This window comes from Bison bison, unplaced genomic scaffold, assembly GCF_000754665.1.
Source record: "Bison bison bison isolate TAMUID 2011002044 unplaced genomic scaffold, Bison_UMD1.0 scf7180017864171, whole genome shotgun sequence".
NCBI lineage: Eukaryota > Metazoa > Chordata > Mammalia > Artiodactyla > Bovidae > Bison > Bison bison.
The window spans coordinates 780,415-795,762 of NW_011494743.1; the positions used below are offsets into that span (position 1 = coordinate 780,415).

Below are 15,348 nucleotides of genomic sequence, written 5' to 3' on the forward strand. Positions count from 1 at the left end.
TGAACTGGTTGAATGTCCTTGCAGTCCAAGAGACTCTCAAGAGTATTCTCCAACACCACAGTTCAAAAGCATCAATTCTTCAGTGCTCAGCTTTCCTCACAGTGCAACTCTCACATCCATACATGACCATTGGAAAAACCATAGCCTTAGATGGACCTTTGTTGACAAAGTAATATCTCTGCTCTTCAATATGCTATCTTGGTTGGTTATAACTTTCATTCCAATGAGTAAACATCTTTTAATTTCATGGCTGCAATCATCATATGCAGTGATTTTGGAGCCCAAAAAAATAAAGTCAGCTACTGTTTCCACTGTTTCCCCATCTATTTCCCATGAAGTGATGGGACCAGATGCCTTGATCTTAGTTTTCTGAATGTTGAGCTTTAAGCCAACTTTTTCACTCTCCTCTTTCACTTTCATCAAGAAGATCTTTAGTTCTTCTTCACTTTGTGCCATAAGGGTGGTGTCATCTTCATATCTGAGGTTATTGATATTTCTCCCAGCACTAGGTTGGTCACCAACCTAGTGTATATGTGTATATATGTATCTAGATCTACATATATTTATTCATAAGTACATGCATGTGCGTGCTCCGTCACTTCAGTTGTGTGTGACTCTTTACAATCCTATGGAATGTAACCCGCTAGGCCCCTCTGTCCGTGGGATTCCCCAGGCAAGAATACTGAAGCAGGTTGCCATGCCCTCCTCCAGGGGATCTTCCTGACCCAGGGATCAAACCCAAGTCTCTTACATTTCCTGCATTGGCAAATGGGTTCTTTGCCACTAGCGCCACCTGGGAAGCCCTCATAAGTATACGCTGCTGCTGCTGCTGCTAAGTCGCTTCAGTCATGTCCGACTCTGTGCGACCCCACAGACGGCAGCCCACCAGGCTCCCCTGTCCCTGGGATTCTCCAGGCAAGAACACTGGAGTGGGTTGCCATTTCCTTCTTCAGTGCATGAAAGTGAAAAGTGAAAGTGAAGTCACTCAGTCGTGTCCAATTCTTAGCAACCCCATGGACTGCAGCCCACCAGGCTCCTCCATCCATGGGATTTTCCAGGCAAGAGTACTGGAGTGGGGTGCCACTGCCTTCTCCTCATAAGTATATACATATACTTTATTCATATATATGTACAAACACATACATACGTACAAACACATACAATTCAGTCAATAAAAAGACTGAAATCTTGCCATTTTCAACAACATGGATGGACCTTGAGGGCATTATACTAAGTGAAATAAGTTAGACAGAGAAAGACATACTGCATAATTTCACTTACATGTGGACTGTAAAAAACAAAAATCAAGCTCATAGATACATAGAACAGACTGGTGGTTGCAAAATGCAGAGGATAGGGAATGGGAGAAGTGGGTGAAGGAGGTCAAAATACAAACTTCCAGTTCTAACATAAATAAGTCCTGTGGATGTCATATACAGCATGGTGACTATAGTTAATAATACTGTATTGCATATTTGAAAGTTGCTAAGAGAGTAGATCTTAAAAGGTTCTCAACACAAGAGAAAAAAATTAACTATGTAACATGATGGGTGTTAACTTGGCTTATTGTGATGATCATTTTATAATGTATACAAATACCAAATCATTATGTTGTTCATCTGAAACTAAAAGAATGTATATGTCACTTATAACTCCAGAAGTTTTTAATTAGAAATTTAAAAAAAAAAAAAACGATAATTTCCAAAGCACTCTTTCTTAGTAAAGTACTAGAAGATACACTTTGGCAAAATAAGGGAGTTATAAAAGAAAGAGAAGTCCAGAGGATGCAGGAAATAGAGGCTCCAACCAGAAAAGGAACAGGGAGTTCCCTGGTGGTCTAGTGGTTAGGGTTCAGTGCAGTAGCCCAGGTTCAATCCCTGGTCAGGAAACAGATCTCACAAGCAGCACGGTGTGGCCAAATTGAAAAAAAAAAAGAAGAAGAAGAAGACCATGAAAGTTCCAGGACAACAGCTGTGTAACAGACCTAAAGTTAAACTCAGTCTATGTTACAACAGACAACTACAGAAAATGAGTATCCAAGAGAAAAAAAAACTGAGAGTAACTGTCTTATCTGACCATGTGGAAAATAGACAAAGAAGACTTTTATATTCCTTTTAGAAGATCTGGGAAGAAGAAATGAAAGTACACAGAAAACTAGGAAAATTAAAAAAAAAAAAGAAGGCAATTATTAACTCTAAGAAAAACAAAAGGCCTATAAGGAAGGAGAAGTAATCAACATTGAACAATAGTTACACAGTAATAATAATGTAAATACTGAATACTGATTTAACCCATAGTTGTGCCATAAATTGGAGAAGGGAATGGCAACCCACTCCAGTATTCTTGCTTGGAGAATTTCATGGACAGAGAAGCCTGGTGGGCTACAGTCCATGGGGTCACAAAGAGTTGAACACGACTGAGCAACTTTCACTTTAACACTATGCTATAAATATATTGCAGGATGGCAGGTGGGAAGAAGAGAAAACAAGAAAATTGAATCCTCAACTATCATAGTGATAGGCACTCAGCCATATCTGACTCTTTGTACCCATGGACTGTAGCCAACCAGGTTCCTCTGTCCATGGGATTTTCCAGGCAAGAATACTGGAGTGAGTAGCCATTTTCTTCTCCAGGGGATCTTCCCAACGCAGGGATCAAACCCACATCTCCTATATTACAGGTGGATTTTTTACTGTCTGAGCCACCAGGGAAGCCCAAGAATACTGGAATGGGTTGCCATGCCCTCCCTCCAGGGAATCTTCCCAACCCAGGGATCCAATCCAGGTCTCCTGCATTGCAGGCAGATTATTGGCTGAGCCACCAAGGAAGCCAATGGAAAACCAAATACCAGAAAATAGAGCTAAAAAAGAATGAAAAGTGGTTGTTTTAAGGAAATGGAACTGAGGGTTGCAAAGGGATAGGTTTTTCTTTACAAGATTTTTAGCACTATCTTATTTTGTAAACCATTTTGATGTGTGGTACTGGTTAAAGAAAATAAATATAAGAATTACTTGAAATAAGTTTAGACAGAAAATAAATCAGACTACCACAATAAAAGATTAACCTCAATGTATTTAAATGTAAGAAAATGGGACATAGCATTGGCTAGACTCAGAAAATATGGTCTGAAAAATCACCTTTAGAAAGATTAAATAGATCCATTAAACTATTAAGCATCTGTTTAATAGTATTACTGTTTGGTATGAAATTCAAACACACAATTAATCTTAATCCTTATTAGTTTATACATTAAAACATCTACAAGCATACAAACATTAAATAGTAAAAATTTTTAAAGAAGTGAAGTCGATCAGTCGTGTCTGACTCTTTGAGACCCCATGGACTGTAGCCTACCAGGCTCCTCCATCCATGGGATTTTCCAGGCAAGAATACTGGAGTGGGTTGCATTTCCTTCTCCAGGAGATCTTCCCAACCCAGGGATTGAACCCAGGTGTCCCACATCATAGGCAGATGCCTTACTGTCCGAGCCACCAAGGAAGTCCTAAAAAAAGATTCTTAAGGAAACACAAGTACAATTCATAAAAAGAAAAAAGTAAAAAGCTTACAATAAACAAAATTATAATTAACTTCTAGATTAAGTAAATTAAATGTGTATTCAAGATGAAGAGTCACAATTATTTGACCTCATCATATATATCACAAAGCATTGTCTTGAAATATTACCAAGTAAGTTTGCACTGAAGATTTTGATAGAGCTTCTGTTTGGGGATTTTTTAAAACTGATGTAGCATGCTCTAACCAAAAAACAAAATCTGGACAGTGAATCTAATCATCGTTACTGAGGATGTGGTTATGGTAAAAGCCTACATTTGAAATTGCCTTCACAAGGAATCGGATTCTTCCCAAACTAAGAGACTCAGCTTTAAAACGTTGTCAAATCTCTTTCAGGTTTCCCAGGTTGTGTGAGTGGTAAAGAACCCTCCTGCCAGTGTAGGGAGACACAGGTTCAATTCCTGGGTCAGGAAAATCCCTTGAAGGAGGGCATGGCAACCCATTCCAGTTTTCTTGCCTGGAGAATCCATGGACCGAGGAGTTTGGCAGGCTCGATCCAAAGGTTGCAAAGAGTTGAACACAACTGACAAAACTTAGCACACACACATGCAGGCACGCACAAATGCCTTTCACATCAGTAAAACTTAGGAGAGGATCTCCTAAGTTGGGTGCCTAAGGCAATTCACTAGGCAGGGGAGGGGTGGGAAATATCAAAATCTCTATCTTGAATTTTAATGCACCCCTTTGCATGTTATTTCTGTTGATGTCATGTACTATAGAATAATTATACAGTGATATGTGTATAGCATTTATAAATAAGCATACATATATTGCCCCTTCATGGATCACAGCCTTGTCATGGCAAAGGTGCTAGCACAACTGAATGAAGCTAGGAGTCACCAAGATGGATGGGTCATACTGAAGAGTTTGGACAAACAAAATGCTGTCCACTGGAGAAGGAAATGGAACCCACTCCAGCTGAACAATATGAAAAGGCAAAAAGATATGATGCTGGAAGGTGAGACCCCCCCCCCAGGTTGGAAGGTATCCAATACACTACTGGGGAAGAGTGGAGGGCAATTACTAGTGATGGTTATAGACTAATACCATCACCAACTCAATGGACATGAATTTGAGCAAACTCTAGAAGATAGTGGAGGACAGAGGAACCTGACATGCTATAGTCCATGGGGTTGCAAAAAGTCAGACACGACAGTTGCTGAACAACAATAACAACAACAATACATGTATTGGCAGTGTGTTATCAAAAGAATTTACCAGTGGAAGGTCACGATCACAAATATTTCCAGAACACTGATTTAGCTTCTCTCCCTACTTGTAGTGGGCGAACCACCTAGAGTAGCTAGTGTTCATGAGTGAAGAGGACAGGGGAAAGCTAATATATCATTCTAAGCTAAAAAGCTTATTTTATGATTGAGAAATTACAACTGTGGGGGAAAAAACTAAGTTTCTCACTTGCAAAAATTTATATAACATTAGGATAACCTGCTACACTTGAAGATACTGTGATATAAAGTAAACATGTTGAAGTATACAAACGGCTAGATTTTTTACAGTTCTTCATATGCTTATTGGTCACCCATGTCACAGACTATGTTAAAAACAGTACAATAATGTGTTCATGTGGTAGTCATAAAAGCTTTTGTTGATGAAGAAGTATTCTACAGAAAGAAAAAAAAACCCTAGAAACCATTGATTTAGGAATTAAAGGCTCCAGCATCCTAAGAGTATTTTATTCTCTCATACTGAGAACTTCAAGAACATCAAGAACTTCACTAGTCACTGTCCACTGTAGTACCCACTACTCCACATAGGGATACTTAAATTAACTAAAAGTTAGTAGAATTTAAAATTCATATCCTCAGTCACAGTAGGCACATTTCAAGTGCCCAATAGCCACACGTGGCCAGTGGCTGCTGGACTAGACAACACAGACAGAGAATGCACCTATCAGTGTGGAAAGTTCTGTCCAACCACTCTGCCCTAGAATAATATTCAGAGACTCTCAAGCTGAAACTTTTCCGATTGAATACTTACTGACGGTCACTCTGTCCTTGTCCCCCAGCATGATGTTGTTCGGCGTCAGGTCTCTATGGATGATCCTCTTCTCCTTGTGCAAGTACCGAAGAGCCAAGCACAGCTGCAAATGGCAAACAACAAGCAAAGGTTGCTTCTGTGCTATACACGGACAGACCGCCACTCACAACCACTGCACACACCTCTGGGAGGTCAGCTGAGACCTGTACTGTTTCATAGGGAAAGTTAATGAAGATGAACGATACCTGTATAAATATTTTCCATAGTCTCTCTTCAGCAAAATGATGTCGTTTTTCCTTCAAAGAACTGAAATGCTCTCCAAGAGGGGCCCCTTCTATAAGTTCCATAACTATATACAGCCTATCATCTATATATGAAAAAAGAAAAGGTAATAGAAAATTAAACTCAATATAGACATTTTGAAAGAACTTATAAATTAGAATCCAAGCTTCCCAGTGGTTGTTCAGGGCACACACATCACAGAAGAGTCAGGGATGTGGTTTCACTCAGCTGGAAGGTCAGGGCCCAGGGGGCTCTGGGGGACACTGTATCTCTTTCAACTACAGGCAACCCCCTAGCATCAGTTTGCGCTGGCAAATGTTATCATTTTCTACTTATCCCAGGATGTGGAAGGGCTGAGGACCACCAAAGAGAAGCAAATGCTCCCGTCACGGAGAATTCCCTGAAGCACAGGTAAACCCATCTCTCCACTCAGTGGTCTAAAATTTACACTTAAATCAAACTAGACATTCAGAAAAGTGTTTTACATTTATTGTTCTTCAGCCTCATACATTTACCTTGCAGTATTTTACAGTGAAATCACATCATGGTTTAGAAATAAGCGCGTTGGATATACCACCCGTGATGGAAAATCCCAGCCCCTGACAAGGACTGAGAAAGCTGGCCTTCTCCAGATTGCAGCTGATGGACCCCAGGAATCTCATAACTGACTGGCTTTGCCTCTTTTCTTTGGATGTTAAGAAACAAGTAAATTCTACTTTCTCTTCCAAATGTTAATATGGAACTATTAACAATAGTACATGATATGTATCTTCTGTAATGTTTTGGCTGTATGTAAAATATGTATGGGCTTCCCAGGTAGCTCAGTGGTAAAGAAATTGTCTGCCAATGCGGAGTCGCAGGTTCAATCCCTGGGTCAGGAAGATCCCCGGGAGTAGGAAATGGCAACCCACTTCAGTATTCTTGCCTGGGAAATTCCATGGACAGATGAGCCTGTCTGTGGGGTCACCAAGAGTCAGATACAACTGAGTGACCAAACAACAACTAACTTTAGCTTTATTTTTAATTTTCTCACCTTCTATTTCCTTTTATCATGATTTCCTAATCTATTTCTACATATTTTATGTATTTTTAAAATCACTTTCAATTCTTTTCAGAAGAAGTAATGTTATTTTGTTTTCAAATTAAAGTTAATGGTATCACTTCAGCATAAGTCAGAAGCCAGTCTAGACCTCTTTATTATGGGATGTGCACTAAATTATGGGAAATTGTTCTAATATCAAGAACAAATGGCCAAGGGAACTGGATTTGCTGTAGGTTTCACCACTGAGTTCCTCTGAGTCAACCAGAGGATGGGAAAACTCATAACCCTGCCAGGTTTGTACAGCACTAGGCAGTGGCACCCACTCCAGTACTCTCGCCTGGAAAATCCCATGGACGGAGGAGCCTGGTGGGCTGCAGTCCATGGGGTCGCTAAGAGTCGGACACGACTGAGCGTTTTCACCTTCATGCACTGGAGAAGGAAATGGCAACCCACTCCAGTGTTCTTGCCTGGAGAGTCCCAGGGATGGGGGAGCCTGGCGGGCTGCCGTCCATGGGTCGCACAGAGTCGGACACGACTGACGTGACTTCGCAGCAGCAGAACTGATAGGGGCTTCCCTGGTGGTGCTTAGTGGTAAAGAATCTGCCAGCTAATGCAGGAGACATGAGACATGGGTTCAATCCCTGGGTAGGGAAGATCCCTTGGAAGAAGAAATGGCATTCAAGTTTTCTTGCTGGGGGAATCCTGTGAACAGAGGAGCCTGGAGGGCTATAGTCCATGGGGTGGCAAAGAGTCAGACACAACTGAGAATCTGAGCACAAGCACTGATAAAGAGGCAGTGAGGAAGCCCCTTCATGTGGAGACTTATTTTGAAATTTCACAAGTGAAGCACATCAGGTGTATTAAAATGTATATTGCTTCAGTCAAAAGTTCTATTGTTTTTAAAAACAAGTGACTGAGTTTGGTTTTATCTCAACGTTTTGATTCTGTATTCCAGCATCCTAAAGATGATGCAGTCAGGGTTACATCACCACCTTGTGGCAATTACCTGAACTTCAAGAGAAAGAAACCTCAAAACACCCAGCCCAATTTGTTTGAGGGGAAGAGGGTGGAAAAAATCATCTGATTTAATAAAAAAAAAACACACCTTTTTATTTTTTCTTAAATAAGCCACCATCCTTTTGTTTTATTTTCTCCTGATCCTACTAAAGGCTTTTTGTATATGAAAATAGCAATATTTAGTATTTTGGTTTGTTTGTGCAATCTTATATAGAGAGATCTAAGTATTTTATAAGTATATTTTGATCTTTGACTATCAGTGTTTCACTGATCAAGAAAGTGATGAAAAATATCAACTATCATATATATAACAAAGAAAAGGTAGAGAAAAGAGTTGATTAAGCTTCTTTTGTAACATTTTTTAAAAAAATATTTAAATAACATAGATACTTTATTAGAAATATCACGAAAACTCATACTTACTTTCCAGAAATGTTTTATAATAGCGTACAACATTTGGATGATAAAGCTATAAGAAAATAAATAACAAACATTATACCTACTTCAAAATATAAACTTGTTTTCACAATTTAGTTGGATTCATATTTGAAAACAACAAAGAAATTATCCTGTTTACATTTATTTATACAACAAAGCATTTCAAAATATCATCTTATTTTTCATGATTCTTGTTTATTTGCTGCTTACAAAACTATTTTGAAAACAGCAATCTCCTATATAGCCTTATAAAATAGCAATAAAAACTGGTTCTGCTTTCTCACTTAATTTAACTAAAATGGAGGATTATAGAACTGGAAGCTATCTTAAGAATTCATTTAACACTCCCTGCTCCAATACCACAAACAGATTGCATTGAGGAGAAAATTGAAATGAAACAATTAACTTTGAACACATGTATCTATGCTCTTAACCTCTCTCTGCCACTTAAATGTTTATATACACTGTGTCTATTTACATGACTCATGTCTTTCTATGCTCTCCAAAATGGTTTTTCCAGTGGTCATGTATGGATATAAGAGTTGGACTGTGAAGAAAGCTGAGCACCCAAGAATTGATGCTTTTGAACTGTGGTATTGGAGAAGACTCTTGAGAGTCCCTTGGACTGCAAGGAGATCCAACCAGTCAATCCTAAAGGAGATCAGCCCTGGGTGTTCTTTGGAAGGAATGATGCTAAAGCTGAAACTCCAGTAATTTGGCCACCTCATGTGAAGAGTTGACTCACTGGAAAAGACTCTGATGCTGGGACGGATTGGGGGCAGGAGGAAAAGGGGACAACAGAGTATGAGACAGTTGGATGGCATCACCAACTCGATGTTCGTGAGTTTGAGTGAATTCTGGGAGTTGGTGATGGACAGGGAGGCCTGGCATGCTGCAGTTCATGGGGTCACAAAGAGTCGAACATGACTGAGCGACTGAACTGAACTGAACTGAATGGTAAAGAATCCACCCACAATGCAGGAGACCCGGATTCAATCCCTGGGTTGAGAAGATTCCCTGGACAAGGGAATGACAACCCACTCCAGTATTCTTGTCTGAAGAATTCCATGGACAGAGGAGCCTGGCAGGCTACAGTCCATGAGGCTGCAAAGGGCTGACATGACTGAGTGACTAATATTTTCACATCAAAATAACATGAGCTACTAATCCCATTAAAATTATAAGAATAATTGCCCATGTCTCCCTCCTTGAACAAACTTAGGGCACTCCTTTGGGTGATCCTCTGGACTAGGCCTCCTCTCCTTGGCCTGCCAGGTTTTAGCGAGAATCCTGCTCAGTTGGTTTAGAGGGAATCTTGCACTCTTGATATCCAGTCAAGTTCTTCACCCCTCAACTTTGTGATCTGATCAAGTTTTTCTTCCCCAACCTGATAACTAACCAATTTTCCATTCTTTGACACCCCCAGCCCTGACTTTTAGTTGTAAGTCCCCCATCATGCCTCTCCTGTTGAGAGCTGAGTTGAATCTCTCTCCTCTCTTGCAATAGTTTGACTTCTATTGCAGTGGTCCTGAATAAAGTTTTATTTGTGGTTTAAAAGTTCTGATTGCATTACTCTCTCCATGTGTCCCACCCCCCACCTTGTCCTCCCCACTGCCTGTGTCTGTAAGTCTGTTCTCTATGCCTACATGTCCACTGTTACCTGTAAACAGGCTTATCAGTACCATCTTCCTAGACTCAAGTTGGAAACTGCTGGGAATTAGCTGTATGATTTTCAAGAAACTTGAATCATACAGTAGATAAAGTATCTGTCTGCAGTGCAGGAGACCCGGGTTCAATTCCTGGGTCAGGAAAACCCCCTGGAGAAGGAAATGGCTACCCACTCCAATATTCTTGCCTGGAAAATCCCATGGACAGAGGAGCCTGGTGGGCTACAGTCCATGGGGTCACAAAGAGTCGGGCACGACTGAGCAACTAACACTTCACTTCACTTCAACAACCTAGACGGGTGGAAGGGTAGGAAGTGGGAGGGAGGTTAGAGAGGGAGGAGGCACATGTATACCTATGGCTGACTCAAGTTGATATATGGCAGGGGCCAACACAATATTGTGAAGCAATTTTCCTCCAGTTAAAAATAAGTAAGTTTGGGGAAAAAAGTTCTCATCTTAGCTACATGTGGTGGATGTTAACTGGACTTGGTGTGGTCATCACATCATAATACATACAAATATTTAACCATCATGTTGCTCACCTGAAACTAATCTGCTGTCATATGTCATTTATACCTCAACAAAAGGGGTCCCTGGAGGAGGGCATGGCAACCCACTCCAGTGTTCTTGCCTGGAGAATCCCATGGACAGAGGAGCCTGGAGGGCTACAGTCCAGGGTGTCACAGTCAGTCAGACATGACTGAGCATGCATGCACTCCAAAAAGTGTCCAGTAAAATTTTCTCTTTGGCATAGTTTACCTTAGAATGAGTGGTGGTTTAGTAGCTAAGTCAAGTCTGATTCTTGTGATCCCATTGGCTGTAGCCTGCCAGGCTCCTCTGTCCATGGAATTTTCCAGGCAAGAATACTGGAGTGGGTTGCCATTTCCTTCTCCAGGGGATCTTCCCAACACAGGAACTGAACCTATGTCTCCTACATTGCAGACTTAGAATGTAACACAGAAATTCTACTTTTTTAATAAGGGATAATTTTCCAAAAGAATACTAAGTTTTTGTGGTTGTTTATTTAAAATTTGAGTTTCTAAGTGAACTGGAGTTTGTTTCATCTCAGAACAGTCCCTGGTACACTGTAGATGTCTTGTATCTCTCTCTAGCCTTTCTTCTTGCCATTTCACAGGAGAGTCCTCTGGCTGTCCACTGAAACCTGCCCTCACGCTGCTCTATCCCATCAGGTGGTAGCACGATGCACTTCCCACCACAGGTCACATCTCTCTGCCTCTCTCTGCCTCTCCTGCAGCCCTGAGGGAGCTTATCACTCAGCTCTCCCCAGTGGAGAGTGAGGGGAGCCCACTGTCTGAACGCAAAATGCAGGGCGCACCACCTTGGTGGCTGCAATGGGAGAGGAGGAGCAGGTCCCTGCCTGACCACATGGAGCAGAGCAATGCATCTGGACTGGCAGGAAGATGAAGCCCCTACATGGAGAGGCCTCGCCTTCAAGCCCATGTATCAATACTTTGGGGCATCTTTGTTACTACAACTCAGTACTAACATTAACAAATACACTGTCCCATTCTAGTCCCACTTCTCCCACTCCTGTCTGCCACCACCGCCTCCTTTTTGACCTCAACTTGCTGCCTCTCCTTAGTTTAAGCCTATGGTGACAGCACAGTCCTACAGTCTTGAGCTCTCTCAAAGTTCAAGCAGAAGCCTCCTACGGCCCCGCCCTTACAACTTCTTTTCTTAGAAGATATCCTAAAACCACTAGTTTACCTCATCAACTACCAAGTGGCCAGCAGGTTTCAAATTCAAGTAACACGTGACTAGGGAAGCAAAAGAGCCATGTTCTTGACCTAGCTCACTGGCTAGACTGTGTTCAGATTTGGATTCAAGGAGATCAAACCAGTCAATCCTAAAGGAAATCAACTCTGAGTATTTATTGGAAGGATTGATACTGAAGCTGAAGCTCTAATTCTTTGGCCACCAGATGCGAAGAGCTGACTAACTGGAAAAGACCCTGATTCTGGGAAAGACTGAGGCCAGGAGGAGAAGGGGACAACAGAGGATGAAATGTTTAGATAGCATCACTACCTCAATGGACATGAGTGTGAGCAAACTCCAGGAGAGATCGTGAGGACAGGGACTGAACAACAACAAACAGCCATGAACTGACAGGTCTCCCCAGGAGTTACAGACAAACAGCATTCACAGTGAACATAAACAAAGAAAGCTGAAAAAGAAGCCAGTGTGTTCACTGATGACAAAGAGAAATCCCATTTCTCTCTGACATGCTTATTCTTTCTCCTAAACAGACCTTCATGATACTTGAGTGGTTAACACTATGTTAGAATATTCTGCTCATGCCAATAAATAATAACCCAACTTGAAAATCCACAGTTTAGATTAAATAATCCATATTTGAGGAATGTCAACAACTTGGTTTCATTTGACAAAAGTCTGGGAAGTCTTAGTCATACTATTATGCACATAATGAAGTAACGAAATATACTTCAACATAATAAGAAGGAAGTGGATATGCTTTCTCATACATTATGCATTCTGGGCTGTGAACTCAATTGTTCTGCATTCCTGGCCCTGATGTGGTTATAACCCCATATACTGTCTGTGGTTCAATGTCAAGCCTTAGGAGAAAACCTGGTGATTGATATCACTTCAGGGCCGATTATTTTAAACAGAACTAGTTCCTACACAGCGTGGACAGGAACAGCACATGAACTCTACTTTTTGGATGACATTTATTTAAGGAAAACATCTTTGTAAGCAAAACCATTTACCTGCTCTTTAATTATGGTTAATTCAGAAACAATATTCCTTACACTGCTGTCTCGGTCTTTTTTATCTTTTCCAAACGCTGGGTTATGTAAGTTGACCTCTTTCATTGCTAACAGATTTTGACCACTGCGCTTTCTAACCTAAGATAAATGAGACAAAGAGAGAGAGACAATGGAAGAGAGGAAGAAAGTGATTACTACAGATTAATAAGGTCACATGATTAAGCCAAGTCACCTAAATTAGTTATATAACTTTAAAAACTCAATTTGAATTTACACTAAGCTCAGCTCGAAAAAAATTTTTTATCAATATCTCCTGGATCAGGTTATCGTATTTCGCAGGATTTTACTGGATAAGTACAGAAACACCGGTGTAAATTTGGAGAATGTGTCATGTATTAGGACAAGCCATTTTGACGACGTGTGTGAGAAATCAATGATACTTTTTTTGTCTTCAAAGGTCAGTGGCCAGTTTCTAGAGCTGAGAGGGAGATATATCAGTGCGGCCATCTGTTGGACAAAAATCATTCTGCTTTTTATTTCTACCTGCTTACCAACAAGCGCTCCAATTCACGTGTGTGTGAGTGTGCAGGGGGACATGCAACTTGTTTGGGAACATCGGAAATGCTGTTTGAGGGCAAGGTCACCTTGTAAACACAGCCAAAAGCTCCACTGCCGAGATGATCCAAAATCGCATAGTTGCCTATATATTTCGAAGGAGCTTTATTCTGATTAATGCTTTCAACATTTTCAGCAATTTGCTTCCGTTCATCCTCCTAACCAAAAAATGAAAAGGAAACAGGTCACTAGGATAAGCACATTCTAACTGCATGGCAGCCTGCCAAATTAGTTTAAAAGTCAAGACTTACCACTAATAAATTCAACTTTGATACTAATTCTTCATAAGCACTGATATCACGAACATAATGTCCTATATCAATGAAGGTCTCAAACAGGTCGGTGGGGAAAAGTCTACAGAGAAAAATGCATACACATACTTCATGTAGGAGTTGGAAAGTCTGGCCTGTTCCTTCCCTTTCGGATCTGGTGCACTCGTAGGTCAATTACATTAAATACACTGGCCAACAAACGGGGGGAATAATGCTTACCAACTTATCCCACAAAAATAAACTAGAGACACATGTCTCGGGGGGTAAGGAAAAGTAACTGGAAAGGGAAGTTCCAGACATCTGTTGCACAACCCTGCGCTTATAGTTAGGAACACTGGACTGCACAGTTAACAATGGAAGAGAGTGCGTCTCGTGCTATGTGCTTTTTGCCATAATAAAACAAATAGATATGATACAGATTTTACAGAAATTTTATTTGTAAGACATTTGGGGGTATGGTATCAAACATAGTAGGAATGGATGCTTACTGGATGTTTACTGAACACAGAGCACTTTCACAAATGCCGTTTGGGTCAGTCCTCATATTAACCCGAGGAGGTAAATGTTAACCTAACTCTTGAATGTTTTATTAAAACAAAGTTAAAATACAGATGAATAAAAATGAAGATATTTATGCATCATTTCCAAGCTACTGGTTTCAAGAGTTTAGGTTTATTAAAATCTTTTAAGTCCACCGATATGATTTGTTGTTGCTATTATTCAGCCACTAAGTCCCGTCTGATTCTTTGCAACCCCATGGACTGCAGCATATCAGGCTCTTCTGTCCTCCACTATCTTCCAGAGTTTGCTTAAATTCATATCCATTGAGTTGGTGATGCTATCTAAATATCTCATCCTCTGCTGCCCCCTTCTCCTTTTTCTTTCCATCTTTCCCAGCATCAGAGTCTTTTCCAATAGGTTACCTCTTTGCACTGGTGGTCAAAGTATTGGAGCTTCAGCTTCAGCATCAATCTTCCAATGAATATTCAGGGTTGATTTCCTTTAAGATTGGCTGGTATGATCTCCTTGCAGTCCAAGGGACTCTCAAGAGTCTACTCCAGCATCACAATTTGAAATCATCAGTTCTTTGGCGCTCAACCTCCTTTATGATCCAACTCTCACATCCACAACTACTGGAAAAATCATGGCTTTGACTATATGGACCTTTGTCAGCAAAGTGATGTCTCAGATTTTTAATATGCTGTCTAGGTTTGTCATAACTTTCCTTCCAAGGAGAAAGTATCTTCTAATTTCATGCCTGCAGTCACCATCTGCAGTGATTTTGGAGTCCAAGATAATAAAATCTGCCACTGCTTCCACTTTTTCCCCATTGATTTGCCATGAAGTGATATGACCAGACACCATGATCTTAGATTTTTAAATGTTGAGTTTTAAGCCAGCTTTTTCACTCTCCTCTTTCACTTTCATCAAGAAGCTCTTTAGTTCTTCACTTTCTGCCATTAGAGTGATATCTTCTGTGTATCTGAGCTTGCTGATATTTCTCTCAGCAATCTTGATTCCAGCTTGTGTCTCATCCAGCCTGGTATTTCACATGATGTACTTTGTATATAAGTTAAATAAGCAAGGTGACAATATACAGCCCTGACGTACTCCTTTCTCAATTTTGAACCGGTCCATTGTTCCATATTCAGTTCTACCTCTTGCTTCTTGATCTGCATACAGGTTTCTCAGAT

The 15,348-nt window shown here is 40.6% G+C and overlaps 1 protein-coding gene across 4 annotated transcripts in view; it reads right to left on the bottom strand.

Annotated features, from left to right (window-relative positions):
• NEK10 (NIMA-related kinase 10) overlaps nt 1-15,348 on the bottom strand; it is a 272,823-nt gene that overhangs the window by 158,625 nt on the left and 98,850 nt on the right. For all 4 annotated transcript variants that reach the window (XM_010842043.1, XM_010842042.1, XM_010842040.1 and 1 more), the window contains 6 exons: nt 13,634-13,736; nt 13,412-13,540; nt 12,768-12,905; nt 8,336-8,381; nt 5,817-5,938; nt 5,572-5,674 (listed from right to left, as the gene is read on the bottom strand). In XM_010842043.1, coding sequence (XP_010840345.1) covers nt 5,572-5,674; nt 5,817-5,938; nt 8,336-8,381; nt 12,768-12,905; nt 13,412-13,540; nt 13,634-13,736 — 641 coding nt within the window. The remainder of the gene's footprint in view (nt 1-5,571; nt 5,675-5,816; nt 5,939-8,335; nt 8,382-12,767; nt 12,906-13,411; nt 13,541-13,633; nt 13,737-15,348) is intronic.